General features: G+C 42.2%; 1 protein-coding gene across 1 annotated transcript in view; it reads right to left on the bottom strand.

Annotated features, from left to right (window-relative positions):
• The window catches only part of MTMR9 (myotubularin related protein 9), a 68,596-nt gene extending 54,833 nt beyond the window's left edge, over nucleotides 1-13,763 (bottom strand). Inside the window, exon 1 of the mRNA XM_086414218.1 lies at nucleotides 13,189-13,763. Within this exon, the coding sequence (XP_086270344.1) occupies nucleotides 13,189-13,370 (182 nt within the window). The 5' untranslated portion in view covers nucleotides 13,371-13,763. The remainder of the gene's footprint in view (nucleotides 1-13,188) is intronic.
• Between the last annotated feature and the right edge of the window lie 6,052 nt (nucleotides 13,764-19,815).

Here is a 19,815-nt window from a genome sequence, read left to right on the forward strand (position 1 = left end):
CAATGGCTGAAAATTTCTCAAATCTGATGAAAGACGTGAATATAAACAAGAAGCTCAATGCAGTCCAAGTAAGATTAACTCAGACCCACAACAAGAACTCAAGAACTTGGGACCCAGAAGACAGTTGGCTGATATATTCAAAGTATTAAAGGAAAAACTGTCAACTACATATCTGATAGCCTGCAAAACTGTCCTTCAAAAGTGAGGGAGAAGTTAAGGCATTCCCAGATAAAGAAAAGCTGTGGGAGTCTCTGACCACCAGACTTGCTCTACAAGAAACGCTCATGGGAGTCCGGCAAAGTGAGATGAAAGGGCACCAGGCAGTAACTTGAAGCTGTATGAAGAAATAAGGTTTCCAAAGGTAAATACATGGGCAGTTATAAAGGCAGTATTACTCTAACTACGGCCTGTAACTGCACGTTTTATTTTATACATGATTTAAGAGACTAATAACATTTTAAAGAAATAGATTACACCCTCAGGCTCAAAGCATAAAGATATAACTTTATGACATCCATGGAAAGGGATGGGGACAGAGCTATAAAGGAGCAGACTTTTTGTATTTTTTGAAGTGAAGTTGGTATAGATTCAAATTAAGAGTATTTTAACTGTAGGATGTTAAGTTTATCCCCCATGGTAACCATAAAGAAAACAGCTACAGAATAAACACAAAAGTAAATGAAAAAATTTTAAACATTTCATCACCATAAAATCAACTATACACAATAAAAGACATTAACGTAGGAGATGAGGAACCAAAAAAGCTTTAAGGCATATACAGAAGAAATAGCACAATGACAAATAATTAACCTAAATACAAGAGGATTAAACTCTTCAATGAAAAGACAGATATTGACAGAATGGATAAAAACATATGATCCGACTATATACTCTCATATGAGACACATTTGTGATCCAAAGATATAGACAAGCTGAAACTGAAGGGATGGTGGAAAAAGATATTCCAAGCAAACAACAACCAAAAGACAGCGAGGAAAGACTTTACTAATATTAGAAAGAATAGTTTACACATAAAAAATGATTATAAGAGACAAGGGACATTATCTACTAATAAAAGGTTCAATACAACAGGAAAGTATAACAATTATAAACATTTACACATCCAATGAAAATCAAATCTATGAAGCAAAATCTGACAGAAGTAAATGGAGAAGTAGTTCTACAATAATAGATACCTTAATACCTCACAATAATGGACAGAACAAACAGATATATATAAGGAAACAGAGGATTTAATACAATGAACTAACTTTAAACTAACTAGACCTGGCAGATAGACACATGCTACCCAACAGGACACACACACACACACAGAAAATTTTCCAGGACAGACTGTATATTAGGCCACAAACCAAGTCTCAAGATATTGAAAAAGACAGATATGGGGGCTTTCCTGGCAGTCCAATGGTTAAGACTTTGTCCTTCCATTGCAGGGGGCAGGGGTTCAATCCCTGGTGGGGGAACTAAGATCCTGCATGCCACAGAGCATGGTCAAAAAAAAGGTAGACATTATACAAAGTGTCTTCTCTGACCATACGCGATGAACTCAGAAATCAGTAACAAAACCCAAACCTCAGTAAATTTAAGAAAACTGAAATCATATCAAGCATCTTTCCCAACCACAATGCTATGAGATTAGGTATCGATTACAGAAAAAAAAAAAAAAACTGTAAAAAAAACAAACAAACATATGAAGCCTAAACAATATCCTTGTAAATAACCAAGAGATCACTGATGAAATCAAAGAGGAAATAAAAAAGTACTGAGAAACAAATGACAACAAAAACACGACGACCCAAAACCTATGGGCTGCAGGAAAAGCAGTTTTAAGAGCGAATTTTATAGAATACAACCCTACCTCGATAAAAATATCAAATAAACATCCTTACACCTAAAGCAATCAGAAAAGGAAGAACCCCCAGCAAAAAATAGTAGAAGGAAAGAAATCACAAAGATTATGGCAGAAATAAATGGAAAAGAAATGAAGAAAACAATAGCAAAGATCAATAAAACTGAAAGCTGTTTTTCTGAGAAGATAAAATAGATAAACCATCAGCTAGACACATTAAGAAAAAAAGCAATAAGACTCAAATCAGTAAACTTAGAAAAATGAAAAAGGAGACTACAACTGACACTGCAAAATACAAAGCCTCCTAAGAGACTACTTTGAGCAATCATATGCCAATATGGACAACTTGGAAGAAGTGTATAAATTCTTAGAAAAGTACAACCTTCTAAGACTGAACCAGAAAGAGAAAATATGAACAAATCAATCATAAGCACTGAAATCAAAACTATGATCAGGACTTCCCTGGTGATCCAGGGGTTAAGACTCGCACTCCCAATGCAGGCAGCCAGGGGTTCGATCCCTTATCAAGAACTAGATCCCACATGCTGCAACTAAGATGCAACTGAGGCAAATTAATAATTAAAAAAAAACTATGACAAAAAATCTTCCAACAAACAAAAGCACAAGGCCAGATTGCTTCCCAGGAGAATTCTCTCACTATCAAACATTTAAAGAACAGCTAACACCTATCCTTCTTAAACTCTTCCCAAAAACTGCAGACAAAAGTAAACTTCCAAACTCATTCTAGTAGGCCACCATTCCCCTGATACAGAAACCAAAGATATCACACACAAAAAAGAAAATTACAGGCCAATATCACTGATGAACACAGATGCAAAAATTTTCAACAAAATTCTAGCAAACAGAATCCAACATCACATTAAAAAGGATCATACACCATGATCAAGTGGGGTTTATCTCAGGGTTGCAAGGATTCTTCAATACACATGAATCAATCCAAGTGACATACTATATTAACAAACTGAAAGATAAAAACCATATGATAATATTTTGATAGATGCAGGGAAAAACATTAAAATTAAAACCATTAATTAAATACCCAGTTACGATTAAAACTCTCTAGAAAGTGGGCATAGAGGGCGTCTACCTCAACATAACAAAGGCCATATACAACAAATCCACAGCAAACAATGGTGAAAAACTGAGAGCATTTCCTTTAAGATGAGGAAAGACAAAAGAGTGCGGCTTCTTGCCACTATTATCACATAGTCTTGGAAGTCCTAGCCATGGAAATCAAAGAGAAATGAAAAGAATACAAACTGAAAAAGAAGAAGTAAAACTGTCATTGTTTGCAAATGACATGATACTATACAAAGAAAATCGTAAAGATGCCACCAGAAAACTACTAGAGCTAATCAACGAATTTAATACAGTCACAGGATACAAAATTGATACATAGAAATCCCTTGCATTCTTATACACTAACAATGAAAGCTCACAAAGAGAAATTAAGGAAACAATCCCATTTATTATTGCAACAAAAAGAATAAAATATCTAGGAATAAACCTACCTAAGGAAAAGAGATGCAAAAAACCAAAATTGCTGTCTGGGGAGGCCTTACAAATAGCTGTGAAAAGAAGAGAAGCGAAAAGCAAAGGAGAAAAGGAAAGATATAAACATCTGAATGCAGAGTTCCAAAGAATACCAAGAAGAGATAAGAAAGCCTTCTTCAGCGATCAATGCAAAGAAATAGAGGAAAACAACAGAATAGGAAAGACTAGAGATCTCTTCAAGAAAATCAGAGATACCAAAGGAACATTTCATGCAAAGATAGGCTTGATAAAGGACAGAAATGGTATGGACCTAACAGAAGCAGAAGATATTAAGAAGAGATGGCAAGAATACACAGAAGAACTGTACAAAAAAGATCTTCACGACCCAGATAATCACGATGGTGTGATCACTGACCTAGAGCCAGACATCCTGGAATGTGAAGTCAAGTGGGCCTTGGAAAGCATCACTATGAACAAAGCTAGTGGAGGTGATAGAATTCCAGTTGAGCTATTTCAAATCGTGAAAGATGATGCTGTGAAAGTGCTGCACTCAATATGCCAGCAAATTTGGAAAACTCAGCAGTGGCCACAGGACTGTTTGAAAAGGTCAGTTTTCATTCCAATCCCAAAGAAAGGCGATGCCAAAGAATGCTCAAACTACCTCACAATTGCACTCGTCTCACACGCTAGTAAAGTAATGCTCTAAGTTCTCCAAGCCAGGCTTCAGCAATACATGAACTGTGAACTTCCAGATGTTCAAGCTGGTTTTAGAAAAGGCAGAGGAACCAGAGATCAAATTGCCAACATCCGCTGGATCATGGAAAAAGCAAGAGAGTTCCAGAAAAACATCTATTTCTGCTTTATTGACTATGCCAAAGCCTTTGACTGTGTGGATCACAGCAAACTGTGGAAAATTCTTAAACAGATGGCAATACCAGACCATCTGACCTGTCTCTTGAAAAATTTGTATGCAGGTCAGGAAGCAACAGTTAGAACTGGACATGGAACAACAGACTGGTTCCAAATAGGAAAAGGAGTACGTCAAGGCTGTATATTGTCACCCTGTTTATTTAACTTATATGCAGAGTACATCATGAGAAACGCTGGACTGGAAGAAACACAAGCTGGAATCAAGACTGCCGGGAGAAATATCAATCACCTCAGATATGCAGATGACACCACCCTTATGGCAGAAAGTGAAGAGGAACTAAGAAGCCTCTTGATGAAGGTGAAAGTGGAGAGTGAAAAAGTTGGCTTAAAACTCAACATTCAGAAAATGAAGATCATGGCATCTGGTCCCATCACTTCACGGGAAATAGATGGGGAAACAGTGGAAACAGTGTCAGACTTTATTTTTCTGGGCTCGAAAATCACTGCAGATGGTGATTGCAGCCATGAAATTAAAAGACGATTACTCCTTGGAAGGAAAGTTATGACCAACCTAGATAGATATCTAGATAGATATTGAAAAGCAGAGACATTACTTTGCCAACAAAGGTTCGTCTAGTCAAGGCTATTGTTTTTCCTGTGGTCATGTATGGATGTGAGAGTTGGACTGTGAAGAAGGCTGAGCGCCGAAGAATTGATGCTTTTGAATTGTGGTGTTGGAGAAGACTCTTGAGAGTCCCTTGGACTGCAAGGAGATACAACCAGTCCATCCTAAAGGAGATCAGCCCTGGGATTTCTTTGGGAGGAATGATGCTAAAGCTGAAACTCCAGTATTTTGGCCACCTCATGCGAAGAGTTGACTCATTGGAAAAGACTCTGATGCTGGGAGGGATTGGGGGCAATAGGAGAAGGGGATGACAGAGGATGAGATGGCTGGATGGCATCACTGACTCGATGGACATGAGTCTGAGTGAACTCTGGGAGTTGGTGATGGACAGGGAGGCCTGGCGTGCTGCGATTCATGGGGTCACAAAGAGTTGGACACGACTGAGCGACTGATCTGATCTGATCTGATCTGAAGGAGACAAAAGCCTGTACACAAAAAAGTATAAGACACTCATGAAAGAAATCAAAGATGACACAAACAGATGGAGACACAGCACATGTTCTTGGATTAGAAGAATAATGTGAAAATAACTATACTACTCAAAGCAATCTACACATTCAATTCAATCACTATCAAATTACCAATGGTATTTTTCACAGATCTAGAACAGAAAATTTTACAGTTTGTATGGAAACCCTGAAGAGCCAAAGCAATCTTGAGAGAGAAAAACAGAGCTAGAGTAATCAAGCTTGCTGACTTCAGACTATACTACAAAGCTATAGTAATCAACAGAGTATAGTAATAGCACAAAAACGGAAATATCAGTGTAGATAAATAGGAAGCCCAGAGATAAACCCATGCACCTATGGGCACCTTATCTTTGACAAAGGAGGCAAAAATATACAATGGAGGAAAGACCTTCTCTTCAATAAATGGTGTTGGGAAAACCGGACAGCTAGATGTAAAAGAATGAAATGAGAACACTTTCTAAAACCCTACTCAAAAATAAAGTGAAAATGGATTAAAGAACTAAATGTAAGGCCAGACACTAAAACTCTAAAGGAAAACTCTAAACTCTAAAACACTAAAACTCTAAAACTCTTAGAGGAAAAAAAAAAAGGCAGAACACTCTTTGACATAAATCACAGCAAGATCCCCTTGACACATACCTTCTAGAGTAATGAAAATAAAAACAAAAATAAACAAATAGGATCTAATTAAACTTAAAAGCTTTTGCACAGCAAAGGAAACCATAAATAAGACAAAAAGACAATTCTCAGAATGGGAGAAAATAACTGCAAACAAAGCAACTGACAAAGGCTTAATCCCCAAAATATATAAGCAGCTTATAAAGCTCAGTTTCAAAAAAAACAACCCAATAAAAAAATGGACAAAAAATTTAAATAGATGTCTCTTCAAAGAAGACATATAGATGGCCAACAAACACATGAAAAGATGCTCAGCATCACTCATTATTAGAGAAAAGCAAATCAAAACTGTAATGAGGTATTACCACAGACCAGTGAGAATGGCCATTATCAAAAAATCTACTAACCATAAATGGGGAGGATGTAGATGCCCTGTTGATGGGAATGTAAATTGATAAAACCACTATGGAAAACAGTATGGAGGTTCTTTAAGAAACTAGGAATAAAACTACCATATGACCCAGCAATCCCACTACTGGGCATATACCCTGAGAAAATCATAATTCAAAAAAACACACGTACCCCAGTGTCCACTGCAGCACTATGTGCAATAGTGGGACCCAGAAGCAACCTAGACGTCCACCAACAGGGCAATGCACAAAGACGTGTGCATATGTGCAGTGGAGTGTTACTCAGCCATCAAAAGGAACGGAACTGGGTCATTCGTAGTGATGCGGATGAGCCTAGAGTCTGTCATACTGAGTGAAGCAGGTCAGAAAAGAGAAAAACAAATTCTGCATGTTAATGCATATCTGCAGAATCTAGAAAAATGGTACCTATTCGCAGGCAGGGATAGAGATGCTGATGTAGAGACTGAAGATTTGGACACAGCAGGGGGAAAGAGAGGGTGGGACAAACTGAGAGTCCAACCGACACACGTGCCGCCAGTGCAGAGCAGACAGCTGGTAGGAAGCCGCCCGAAACACAAGAGGCTCAGCTTGGTGCGCTGCGAGACCTAGAGGCTAGGGTGGGGGCGGAGGAAGACTCAAGAGGTAGGGGACACACGGATGCTTATAGCTGCAATTCATGGGGTCGCAAAGAGTCGGACACGACTGGGCGAATGAACTGAACTGATAGCTGATTTATGTTGTTGTTCAGCAGTAATTAACACAATATTGTAAAGCAATTATACTCCAATTAAAAACTCCCAAATTGTGAAAATTAATACATTTTTAAATAACCAACAGAGCAAAGAACAAATCACAAGGGAAATTATAAAGTACAGACAGAAATGTGAAAACAAAAACACAATATTACAAAACTTATGGGATGAAGCCAAAGCTTTATATATTACATATACTTATATGCATAAAGGCACATGATGTATGAAAAAATCAGTCAAGGATAGGTTGTTAGATGATGGTTTTAGGAAAACTGGCTTGCTGGATGGAGGGAAAACACAAAGTTGGATCCTTATCACACTTGAAATGAATATAGAATCCAAATGGATTAAAGATCTAAAAATGAAGGGTAAAACTATAAAGCTAATACGGAAGAAAATCTAGGAGAATATCCTAGTAATCCTGAAATAAGGAAGGACTTAAGTAACACTTAGAAAGCACAAACCACAAAATATTGAAAAATTTTGCATCAAAATCAGACTTGTCTTTAACAAAGGGCACCACCCAAGAGTCAACAAATGGGTGAGATATGTGGAGAGGATATTTGTAATGTCTAAGTGAAAAATTAATATCTACAGAATATATAAGGAACTGGCTGAAAAAAAAAAAAAAAAAAGAAAACCCAGTTTTTAAAACTGGGCCAAGGAAATTCACAGGCAGTCCACAGAAAGGCAAAAAAAATTTAATGATTTGCTAACAAATCATTGCCCTTCTACAATCTATTTTCTGCCAGCAACCAGAATCATCTTCTAGAAGTCCATCAACTGCTACACTTTCAAGGTTTCAGCTCTCCAAGGCTCCCCATGAAAACCATCCCGGGGGCGTATCAGGCCCTGCACAACCTGGCCGCTGCTGATCCCACCAACCACAGTTTCTGCGGTCTCCCTGTGCGCACTGCCCTCCTGCCACACTGGCCTTCCTTCTTCCTCCAACATGCCAGCCATGCTCCTGTCTCAAGTCTCTGCATGCACACTCTACTAAGAAATACTTACTCACTGGTAATGAGAGAAGCACAAATTAAAACAAAAGAGAAACCATTTCCCAGTCATCATATTGGCAAAAACTTGAAGAACAACAATACCAAATGTTGGTAGGAACACGGTAGAAATAAGAATCATGGTGGGAGAACAAAGTGGAGCAGGCATTTTGGAGAGCCATCTGGCATCCTCTGTGAGGTCACCCGCGCATCAGCTTTCTGGCTGAGCCCACCCTAGGCAGGTCTCAGGGAAACTCAGCTGAAGACTCTAAAGGGACCTGAGTGAGGACGTTTACCAGAGCTGTCAGACTGTAGGGAGCTGGAGATTAGCTGGGGGTGAGGCAAGTGAACCACCGCAGGCACGCTGAATGGCGGGCTACATCCGTGGGGTCACAGTCAGACACAACTGAGCACAGCACAGCACAAGCACTCTGGCATTTAACACTGCGATCAGAAGCAGTGAGACAGGTGTACATACAGCAATATGAAGAGAACTTGGAAAAAGAGTAGAATTAAAATGCTGAGAAACAGAACAAGATCCTACTAATCCTACTTCGGTAAATTAAACTCACATACACACACATGTGCACACCTACCCACAACAGTGCTCTACAGTTTATAGCGATATGTGTATCTGAGGGCAAGTTGCAACACTTGACATAGTTGCCTGTGGTGCTCGAGGACAAGGTGGAAAGAGAGAAAATTAGGGCAGAAGAAGACCAACAAAAACAAAAAGACTTTGTAATGAGCCAATCATGAAAATGACGAGTCATCAACCGAGTAGGACTAACTCAACTTTCTACCATAAAAATAAAAGATAACTATAACTGTAAACCTTGTGTACAACCTTGTCTGCAGAAGGGATTAAACAAAATTCTGTGAGCACTGTACACGAACATATTCTACAAGCATGTCAAACGTTCAAATATACTGGATATGAGAGGGGCTTTCTCCCTCGCGTGAAGGCACTGAGGTTTGGGGAGTTAAGCAGTTGGCCAAGGACACCTAACTAATGAGAGGCAGAACTGAAGGAGTCAGTTTCACTCCTGCTCTTCCTCTAGCATCCCATTTACAAATTCCCAGCGGCTAAACCTTCGAAATACACCCAGGACTTCCCTGGTGGTCCAGTGGGTAAGAAGCGGCCTTCCACTGCAGGGGACACGGTTTCCACACCTGGTCTGGGGAGATTCCAAGCGCCACAGAGCAACTAACCCTAAGCGCTGCAGCAGCTGAAGCCTGTGTGCCTGAGAGCCCATGCTGCACAACAGGGGGAGCCACGGAGAGGAGGAGCCAGGGCACCGCAACCAGGAGAAGCCCATGGGCAACAGTGAAGACCCAGTACAGCCCAAAATTAACAAATTAGTTAAAATACACCTCAACCCTGACCACAGTTGATCACACTACTTCTGCTTCCACTCGTAAGTCACCACCATCTTTTGCCTGAAGTACCCAACAGTCTACCTGGGCCTTCTGCTTCCACTCTTGCTCTTCTACCATCCGTTTTCTGCCAATGACCAGAATCATCTTCTAGAATTCTATCAACTGCTACACTTTCTTGCTTTCAGCTCTGCAACGCTTCCCATGAAAACCATCACAGTGGCATCTCAGCCTGCACATGATCTGGCCACTGCTGATGCCTCCAACCACAGCTTCTGTGGTCGCCCAGTGCCCCTCGTGCCCTACCCCGTGCTCACTGCCCTCCTGCCACATGGCCTCTTTGTTCTTCCGCCCACACGCCAGGCGTGCTCCTGTCTCAAGTCTCTGTATTTGCATTCTCTTTGGCTGGAGCTTGGCTGGAACGCGCCTTCCTCCGATATTCAGTACAGGCTTCCTCCCTTCGTTAATTCAAAATCACTTGTCCTCTCGAACACTCCTTCTAAACACACTGCCTCCAGGCATTCTCCATCCTCACATCTTCCTTTTTTTCCTTCCTGGCACTTATTACCTGATGCTGTTACATATTTATTTGTTGATTTATTTGAATGTCCATCTCCTCCCCAGTATACAAGCTCCTCGTCTGTCTCAGCCACCACTGCACATCCACAGCCCAGGCAGCGCTCACCATACAGAAGACACAAGGAAGTAAATAACTCTTTTCTGAAAGCAACAACTCAACAAACTCGGCTCTTACCATCTAGCTCACGCTCTTTCCATTACATCATGCTGCTTCCCAGGTAAAAAGTGTGTACAATCTGTCTTTTCTCTAAGGATTAAAAGGTCCTTATCTTAAACATTCATTTAAGCCCAACCAGGCCCAGCATGTGGTAAATGGTAGGTAAATATGAAATGACAAAACAGAAAACAAACCACAGGAAGAGATAAAAAAGAAAGAAAAGAGTTGATGGCATAGAGAAACTCTAATTTGTATTCTGTGTCACCACTCTCCACTCAGTGGTTAAGTCTTTTATTTCCTAAGTGCCTATCTGCCCATGCCACAGATAGGAGCTTTGATGGAGATAAATATTAACCAAATTCCTGCCCTGGCTTCAAGGAGCCAACACATAACATAACTATCAAAACACAAATTTTAACAAATATTTATGAAAGAGGTATAAAGAGCTATAGGATTTCAAGGGGAGGAGGATTACTTTTAGTTGTGTGAAACGGGTGGCAGATTGAAATGGTTAAACTGAATACTGATAGATGAATAACGGCTGGATGATAGCCTGTAAACCTCCTGCAAGGCAAGAGCGATATTTTATTCATCGTGCTGTCTTTAATGTTTTACAAAATGTCGGAAACATAAGGCAGTCAATGAATGTTTAACAAATTTGGGAGGTGCAAGCATTCCAGGCAGAAGGAAGAGCGTCAGTAAAATACAGACGTGAGAGAATGCAGGACATGGATGAACCAAAATGGCATTAAAACATGTATAATATCATATAAAAAAAGAAAAAGAAAAATAGGAGAAAAGTCTTTGTGACCTTGGATTAGACAAAGATTTCTTAGTTACAACATCAAAATACCAACCCAGAAAAGAAACATTTGATAAATTGGATTTTATCAAAATTAAGAACATTTGCTCTTTGAAAAGCATTGTGAGAATGCAAACAAAATATCTGCAAATCAAAAATATCTGATAAAGGGCTTGTATGCAGAATGAAGAATTCTCAAAACCCAATACAAAAACAAACTCCAAAAAAAAAAAAAAAAAGTGAGGACTGACTGGTAAAACGAGTTCAGGAAAGAGAATGGCAAGAACTGAACAGGGAAAAGTAGATTAGGACCGGAACAAGGACTGCCATACACAACAGACTAAGGGGTCTGCCCTGGGGGCTCAGCTATAAAGAACCTGCCTGCAATGCAGGAGATGAGGGCTCCATCCCTGGGTAGGCAAGATCCCAGGAGAAGGAAATGGCAATCCACTCCAGTATTCTTGTCTGAGAAATCTCATGGACAGAGGAGCCTGTGGCTACAGTCCACGGGGTTGTAAGAGTCGGACTTGATTAACTAAACCACCACCACCACGAAGGCAAAAAGGGAACACTGAAAACTTTTACACAGGAGAAGGTGATCTCAGGAGTCAAACAGGAGTCTGCTGCTTGAAAATAAATCTATCATCACTTCACTCATATTGTTTAACTTTTCCTATTAGAAATAATTTTCTTTTAAGGCATAACCACTTTGGGAATGTTCTTCACCTCCAAATTCTCCTGAGAGCTAACTGAAAAACTTTTGTCATTCATTTTCACTTTAGTGTAAGTTGGATGACCAAATTACCTTCTGGCTAAAGTACACAAAACCATTGGGGAAATGGTAATTTTGACTACAGATGAACTATAACTTTTAGCCTCTTGAGACACTACCCTGGAAAGAGAGCCTGCGGTGCAAAAAAAAAAAAAAGTCAATTAATTAATACCTTTGTTTAAGAGCCTATTCTGTTCTTTGCAAAAGCACAGGAGAGTGAAGAAAATAAAACACATTCTAATCTTCCAAAAGACACTTATTCCTTGGAAGGAAAGTTATGACCAACACAGATAGCATATTCAAAAGCAGAGACATTACTTTGCCAACAAAAGTCTGTCTAGTCAAGGCTATGGTTTTTCCAGTGGTCATGTATGGATGTGAGAGTTGGACTGTGAAGAAAGCTGAGTGCGGAAGAATTGATGCTTTTGAACTGTGGTATTGCAGAAGACTCTTGAGAGTTCCTTGGACTGCAAGGAGATCCAACCAGTCCATTCTAAAGGAGATCAGTCCTGGGTGTTCATTGGAAGGACTGATGTTGAAGCTGAAACTCCAATACTTTGGCCACCTCATGCGAAGAGTTGACTCATTGGAAAAGACCCTGATGCTGGGAGGGATTGGGGGCAGAAGGAGAAAAGGACGACAGAGGATGAGATGGCTGGATGGCATCACCGACTCGATGGACATGAGTTTGAGCGAACTCTGGGTGATGGACAGGGAGGCCTGGTGTGCTGTGAATCATGGGGTCGCAAAGAGTCGGACACGACTGAGCCACTGAACTGAACTGACTGAATCTTCCAAAATGGGAAGTCTTAAATTGATGATCCAGAAGGTAAGAAACAAGGAGAAATATGATAAACTGAACATTTCCGAGAGGAGGGGAGAAGGGTTTGTGGAATTTAGACACTATATACTGAATTTTTTCAGTTTTCCTCAAAAGTTGCAAGTAAAGACTTTGTAATCACATTCACTCACAACTTCATGAACTATGATGGGCAATTAACATTCAAGGAATATGATGATGCAAGGAAAAGAAATTTAAAATGAAAACGTTGCAAATCCATCCAAACAGTGTTATGTACCAAAAATGATAATCACGGTAACAACCATACAGTAACCCAATCAGACTGAATGGAAACCCGGTATCTCAACTGGATGGTTTCAGCTTTCTAAAACTCAAACCCTCAATCTAGGCCAGAGCGAGGGTCGTTCTGCTGACTGGTTGGGCGAGGGGACACAAGGAAAACGCTAGGACGGGTTTCCGCAGACAAGCATCTGAGTTGCGCGCAGAACAGGGGATGGATGGGACCAGCACTCACCTCTTGTCGATGGCGTCAATGTTTGAATGGAGAAGCCACAGCTCCTCTGTGTTGTCCTGCCGGGAGGAGAGGATCAGGTGGTGGCCAGTCAGACACAAGGTCCCCTCGACGGCCGGATAGAAAGGTCGGTGCAGCACCACATTATCCACCCGAGGGGTCTTGATCAGCTCAGCAAATTCCATGTTCTCCAGCGGCCGGAGCCAGGGGACTGCGGAGTCCCAGAGGTGCAAAACGGTTCCACCGCTCCTGGGCTGAAGACACTGATCCCGCGCCCAGCAGGCAGTAGGGGCGGGACCCGGGATCGGAGGCCGCGCCCCGCCCCGGGCTGGGGTGGGCGCGGCGAGGCCTCTGGCCACTGTCACTGGCCCGGGGAAGGCCCGGGCTGGGCCAGGCTGGGCGCCTCTCCCGCACCTCTAAGTAACCTCAGGCCCAGGACTTGGGCAAAAAGAACGCTCTGCGACAGGCCCAGCCGCTGCCGCCTCCACCTTGAGATCTGGCTTCGGGTAGCCAGGCTGAAAGAAGGAGAAGGCCGCCCAGGGCCACTTTCCAAGTCCAAGACGCTAAGGACTCCTGGCGGAAGTAGCTACTCACAGCGGGAACTTATAGCAACTCCGGGCGGAAGCGACGGACTGAAAACAGGAAAGACGGGACAGTCCGACCCAGAAATTGGTCCCCACCTAGGTGCGAAGAGAATGTCTCCGGAAGGACAGCAGGAGTCGAATATTTGTGTTCCTACCAGAAAAAGCTCTGCCTGCATGCCCACTGCTGCGCCTGCTTCTCCTACAAATATTCCATAGGAGAAAATGCAGGAGAAAAAGGAACGACGAGAAGAGGTCCCTGACCTGCCTGCCTCCACTTGAGCAGTAATCCCTATTCGGCGAGTGGGATTGCCGTAAATTTTGGCGATTTTCATACTTTCGCCGTGAAGAGAGAACATTTGGGATCGAAGGCGGTGACTGTGACCACAAAGAAGGGACCAGACGTAAAGGAGGAGCCGGCTGGACACGCACAATCACAGAGGGCGAGAGCGAAAGTGCTGTGACCTTGAACAAGAAAGAGGAAAAGCATACAAACGCCTATGAGAACACCTAGATAAAAATATATAAAATGCTCAGAAAAGGAAGTGATTAATCCTCAATTCAGTTCAGTCGCTCAGTCGTGTCCGACTCTTTGCGACCGCATGGACTGCAGCACGCCAGGCCTCCCTGTCCATCACCAACTCCCGGAGTTTACTCAAACTCATGTCCATTGAGTCCGTGATGCCATCCAACCGTCTCATCCTCTGTCGTCCCCTTCTCCTCCTGTCTTCAATCTTTCCCAGCATCAGGGTCTTTTCAAATGAGTCAGCTCTTCTCATTAGGTGGCCAAAGTATTGCAGTTTCAGCTTCAACATCATTCCTTCCAAAGAACACTCGGGACTGATTTCTTTTAGGATGGACTGGTTGGATCTCTTTGTAGTCAAGGGACTCTCAAGAGTCTTCTCCAACACCACAGATCAAAAGCATCAGTTCCTCGGTGCTCAGCTTTCTTATCGTCCAACTCTCACATCCATACATGACTACTGGAAAAACCATGGCCTTTACTACACGGACCTTTGTTGGCAAAGTAATGTCTCTGCTTTTTAATATGCTGTCTAGGTTGGTCATAACTTTCCTTCCAAGGAGTAAGTGTCTTTTAATTTCATGGCTGCAGTGATTTTGGAGCCCCCAAAATAAAGTCCGTCACTGTTTCCACTGTTTCCCCATCTATTTGCCATGAAGTGATGGGATCAGATGCCATGATCTTTGTTTTCTGAATGTTGAGCTTTAAGCCAACTTTTTCACTCTCCTCTTTCACTTTCATCAAGAGGCTTTTTAGTTCTTCTTCATTTTCTGCCATAAGGGTGGTGTCATCTGCATATCTGAGGTTATTGATATTTCTCCCGGCAATCTTGATTGTGCTTCTTCCAGCCCAGCATTTCTCATGATGTACTCTGCATAGAAGTTAAATAAGCAGGGTGACAATATACAGCCTTGAGGTACTCCTTTTCCTATTTGGAACCAGTCTGTTGTTCCATGTCCAGTTCTAACTGTTGCTTCCTGACCTGCATACAGGTTTCTCAAGAGGCAGGTCAGGTGGTCTGGTATTCCCATCTCTTTCAGAATTGTCCACAGTTTATTGTGATCCACACAGTCAAAGGCTTTGGCATAGTCAATAAAGCAGAAATAGATGTTTTTCTGGAACTCTCTTGCTTTTTCCATGATCCAGCAGATGTTGGCAATTTGATCTCTTGTTCCTCTGCCTTTTCTAAAACCAACTTGAACATCAGGAAGTTCACGGTTCACATATTACTGAAGCCTGGATTGGAGAATTTTGAGCATTACTTTACCAGCGTGTGAGATGAGTACAGTTGTGCAGTAGTTTGAGCATTCTTTGGCATTGCCTTTCTTAGGGATTGGAATGAAAACTGACCTTTTCAAACAGTCCTGTGGCCACTGCTGAGTTTTCAGAATTTGCTGGCATATTGAATACAGCACTTTCATAGCATCATCTTTCAGGATTTGAAATAGATCAACTAGAATTCATCACTGGCACTAGCTTTGTTCATAGTGATGCTTCCAAAGGCCCACTTGACTTCACATTCCAGGATGTCTGGCCCTAAGTGAGTGATCACACCATTGTGATTATCTGGATCATGAATTAATCCTATTCCATGCATAAACTCAAGTGACTTCCTAAAACACTGTTAATCTGTAGCAGAAGTGACTTCAGTCTGCTGCTGCTGCTGCTAAGTCGATTCAGTCGTGTCCAACTCTGCACGACCCCATAGACAGCAGCCCACCAGGCTCCCCCATCCTTGGGATTCTCAAGGCAAGAATACTGGAGCGGGTTGCCATTTCCTTCTCCAGACTTCAGTCTAGGTCTATTAAATTCAAGGCATTGGGCTTTGGTCACTACTCCTTTGGTCCTCATTAAATACAATCTAACTGAACTACTTTAGGACACCTAAAGTCTGCCAGAAATTTGCTCCAGTAATTTCTCCATGCCTGGTGTCTCCTTCTATTTTTAAACTAACATTTTCATGCTAAATAGGGAATTAGAGGGAATATATTCAAGGCTTTAAGTCCGTTTCAGTCTACTGTCACTTCATTAAGCTTTGAACTCCTCACCATGTAGTACCTAAGAACAGTGAGTTGGCTTTAATCTCAGAGCAGTCAAAGACAAAATAAACTGCCTGAATTCTTATCAGATCACTCAACACTTATCCTTGCCCTCCCTAAAATGTTCACTACCTAAAACTCTGCTTAAGACAAAGCCCTTTATGATAGCTAAAGCTGCAAGTCCAGTTTTTGTTGCTCGTCTACAATAGAAAAGTAGGAACCAACAGACAAAAGAGCATAAGGGGAAATGATTTATCGTCTTTTTTCAAACTGGCAACTTTTGTTGTCCTTTCACCGTGTGGTTCATTATAAAAACTACCAACTGAAGAAGGGAAAATTATCCTCAAGAGCAAAGAATTGGGAAAGGTTTTATGGAGAAGGTATCATTTGAGAGGGGTGTAGCCTAGACACCTGTCCAGTTTAAGGAGGTCCTTTAGGTAGGGAAAAATTCTTCACAGAAGGCATGACCTTTTTCTTTCAGTTTTCCTGAGGGGGAAGCCTATGAAAAGACCGTTCTGAAATTACATTTAAAAATGTTTAGCATTCCATAAAGGTATAAAACCTTCTTCCTGATGAACAAAAAACTGTGAAAATCATCTTGTGTTGTTATTATGAAATACTAGAAACTATTAGAAAATTACATCTTCTCTGGGTTGAACTCCAAGCATGGAAAGAATTTTAGATCTGAACCGCTGGTCCTCTAAGGGTCAAATCTAAAAGGGAAAGTGGTGTCTACTATATTCCACTGCAACCTTGGGACCCTGGGCTATTTTCATATCTCTCAAGCCTGATAAGGCTGGGAGACAAGACTGGAGTGATCTGGCACCGAAGGACCTAAAAGGGATGTACCAGGAAATGATTCCCTCTTTGACTATAGTGCTCAGCCCCTTCTGATTGGCAAAACAACCTCAAGATCACGGTGGGCCGTCATGAACCTAGAGCACACCAGTGCACCTAAAGAATGTGAAAATCTGTGTGGAAACAGGTCTGAAAAGCTTCCAACTTGTGAAACTGTGCTTCAGGGTGCTTCAAACTCACAAGACCTCTGGGGATGTAAAAATACACCCGCCCTCAAAAAACCAGCCCCACCTAGGTCAGGGATAAAAATTCCAAACGGGGCCCACTTTCAGGAAGCCGATTTCCAACCTACACTTTACTCACACTCTTTCAAACAAAGCACAGGGAGACAAGTTCTATATCCCCAATGATTACAGGAAGGCAAATCAAAACTGCAATGAGGTCGCCTCTGACAGCTGCCAGAAGGGTCATCATGAACAAGTTTCCAAGGGGAAAATCCTGGACACAGCCTGGAGCAAAGGGAACCCTCCTACACCGCTGGGGGAAACGTAAATTGGTAGAGCCGGATGGAGAAGAGCACAGAGGTTGGTTAATAAACCAGAAAGAGTGCCACCAGACCATCTAGACATACCACCTCTGGGCACCGTCCTCCAGAAATCCGAATTGGAAAATATGCTTGCACAGCAACGTTCATGGCACCACTATTTACAATGGCAAAATGGTCAAACAACCAAATGACCAATGACAGATGAAGGGATAAGACTCCTGGTATCAAAATAGAATGGAATTATTCTCAGCTACGAAAACGAATGGCATAATGCCATTTGCAGCAATGTGGATAAAGCTAGAGATGTCCAGCTGGAATCTAAAAATACTGAGCAATGAACTAATGTTCAGAAGGGAGAGACTCTAGACCAAAAATCCAAAACTTTAGGATTAGGGAAGGGCAAATTCAGGGGCCATATAAAACTTTGGACTGAAGATATACAAACCCATATTTATAAAATAAAGAATCAACAAGAACCTACTTAGATCAGAGGGAACTCTACTGAACACTCTGTCAAAAGCTATCTGGGAAGAGAATCTAAAAGAGAATAAGTATATGTGTGTAGGTGCATCCTCTTGCTGTACAAATGTAATTGAAACAACATAAAAAAGCGACACTTTTTTTTTTTTACTCTCCAAGTTGAGTGTGGGCTCTGTTGTGATCCCCTTCACCATAGCCTGCCTGGATCCTCTGTCCATTGGATTTTCGCCACAAGAATACTGCAGTGAGTTGCCATTTCCTTCTCTGTGGGATCTCCCCGACCCAAGGATTGAACCCGGGACAATATCCCCTCAAAAATAAAAAGGAAATAAAAACACTCCAAACAGACAGAAGTGCCTACTATGTTCTGCTGCAAACTCAGGAGCCTAAACTGTTGTCATATCTCTGGAGCCTGGGAAGACTCGAGGGAAAGCCTGTGGGGCTGAGGGAGCTGGGATGAATGTATCAGCAAATAATCCCCTTCTTTGATTTGGAATGCCTGGTCTTATCTGAAAAGTGGGAAAGTGTTAGTCGTTCAGTCATGTCCAACTGTGCGACCCCATGGACTGTAGCCCACCAGGTTCCTCTGTCTATGGGGTTCTTCAGGCAAGAGTACTGGAGTGGGTTGCCATTCCCTTCTCCAGGGGTCTTGTCTGAATGGCACCACAATCTCCAGATCTGGGGGTCCATCCTGCACCTAAAACATACCTGATGCACCCAAAAGGATGTGAACGTCTGCGCTCAAAGAGGTCTGAAAAGACCCCAGGTCTCCAGTTCAGCAGGGGTGGGCGTCCCACCCTGCATCCAGCCTCTTTCCTTAGAGTCACCCCCTTCTCAGAATAGCATCCTCAGGACCTTGAATTTACAGTAGCTGAGATTAATCTAGGGTTGAAGTGTAAGGAGGAAGAACGAATGAGATGGACGCCCTTGGGTGACTGTGCTGCCACATTCCAGTCTCATTCACAGCCCAGGAGCCCCGCTTTCCCTAAGCCCTCGAGGCAGGCGGAACCACAGCTGGCCATGAGTAAGTGCTGCCGCCTTGTGGCCACTTGGCATAAAACAGCAGCTTTAGAACCTGTGCTTCAGGACACTTCAAACTGGGGATGTCAAAGACACCTGCCCTCAAGAAATGGGCCCAGGTAGGTCAAGGATAAAGAAATACCATGGGGCTCACATTCAGGAAGCCAGTTTCCAACCTACACTTTCAGTTCAGTTCAGTCACTCAGTCGTGTCTGACTCTTTGCAACCCCATGGACTGCAGCACGCCAGGCTTCCCTGTCCATCACCAACTCATGGAGCTTACTCAAACTCATGTGCATTGAGTCGATGATGCCATCCAGCCATCTCATCCTCTGTCCCCTTCTCCTCCCGCCTTCAATCTTTCCCAGCACCAGGGTCTTTTCCAATGACTCAGTTCTTCGCATCAGGTGGCCAAAGTATTGGAGTTTCAGCTTCAACATCAGTCCTTCCACTGAATATTCAGGACTGATTTCCTTCAGGATTGACTGGTTTAATCTCCTTGCAGTCCAAGGGACTCTCAAGAGTCTTCTCCAGCACCACAATTCAAAACCATCAATTCTTTGCTGCTTAGCTTTTTTATAGTCCAACTCTCACATCCATACATGACCACTGGAAAAACCATAGCCTTGACTACATGGACCT

The sequence above is a fragment of the Bos grunniens genome, chromosome 8 (genome assembly GCF_055505025.1).
Source record: "Bos grunniens cultivar Pamir isolate PY7600 chromosome 8, Bosgru_T2T1.0, whole genome shotgun sequence".
Taxonomy (NCBI): domain Eukaryota; kingdom Metazoa; phylum Chordata; class Mammalia; order Artiodactyla; family Bovidae; genus Bos; species Bos grunniens.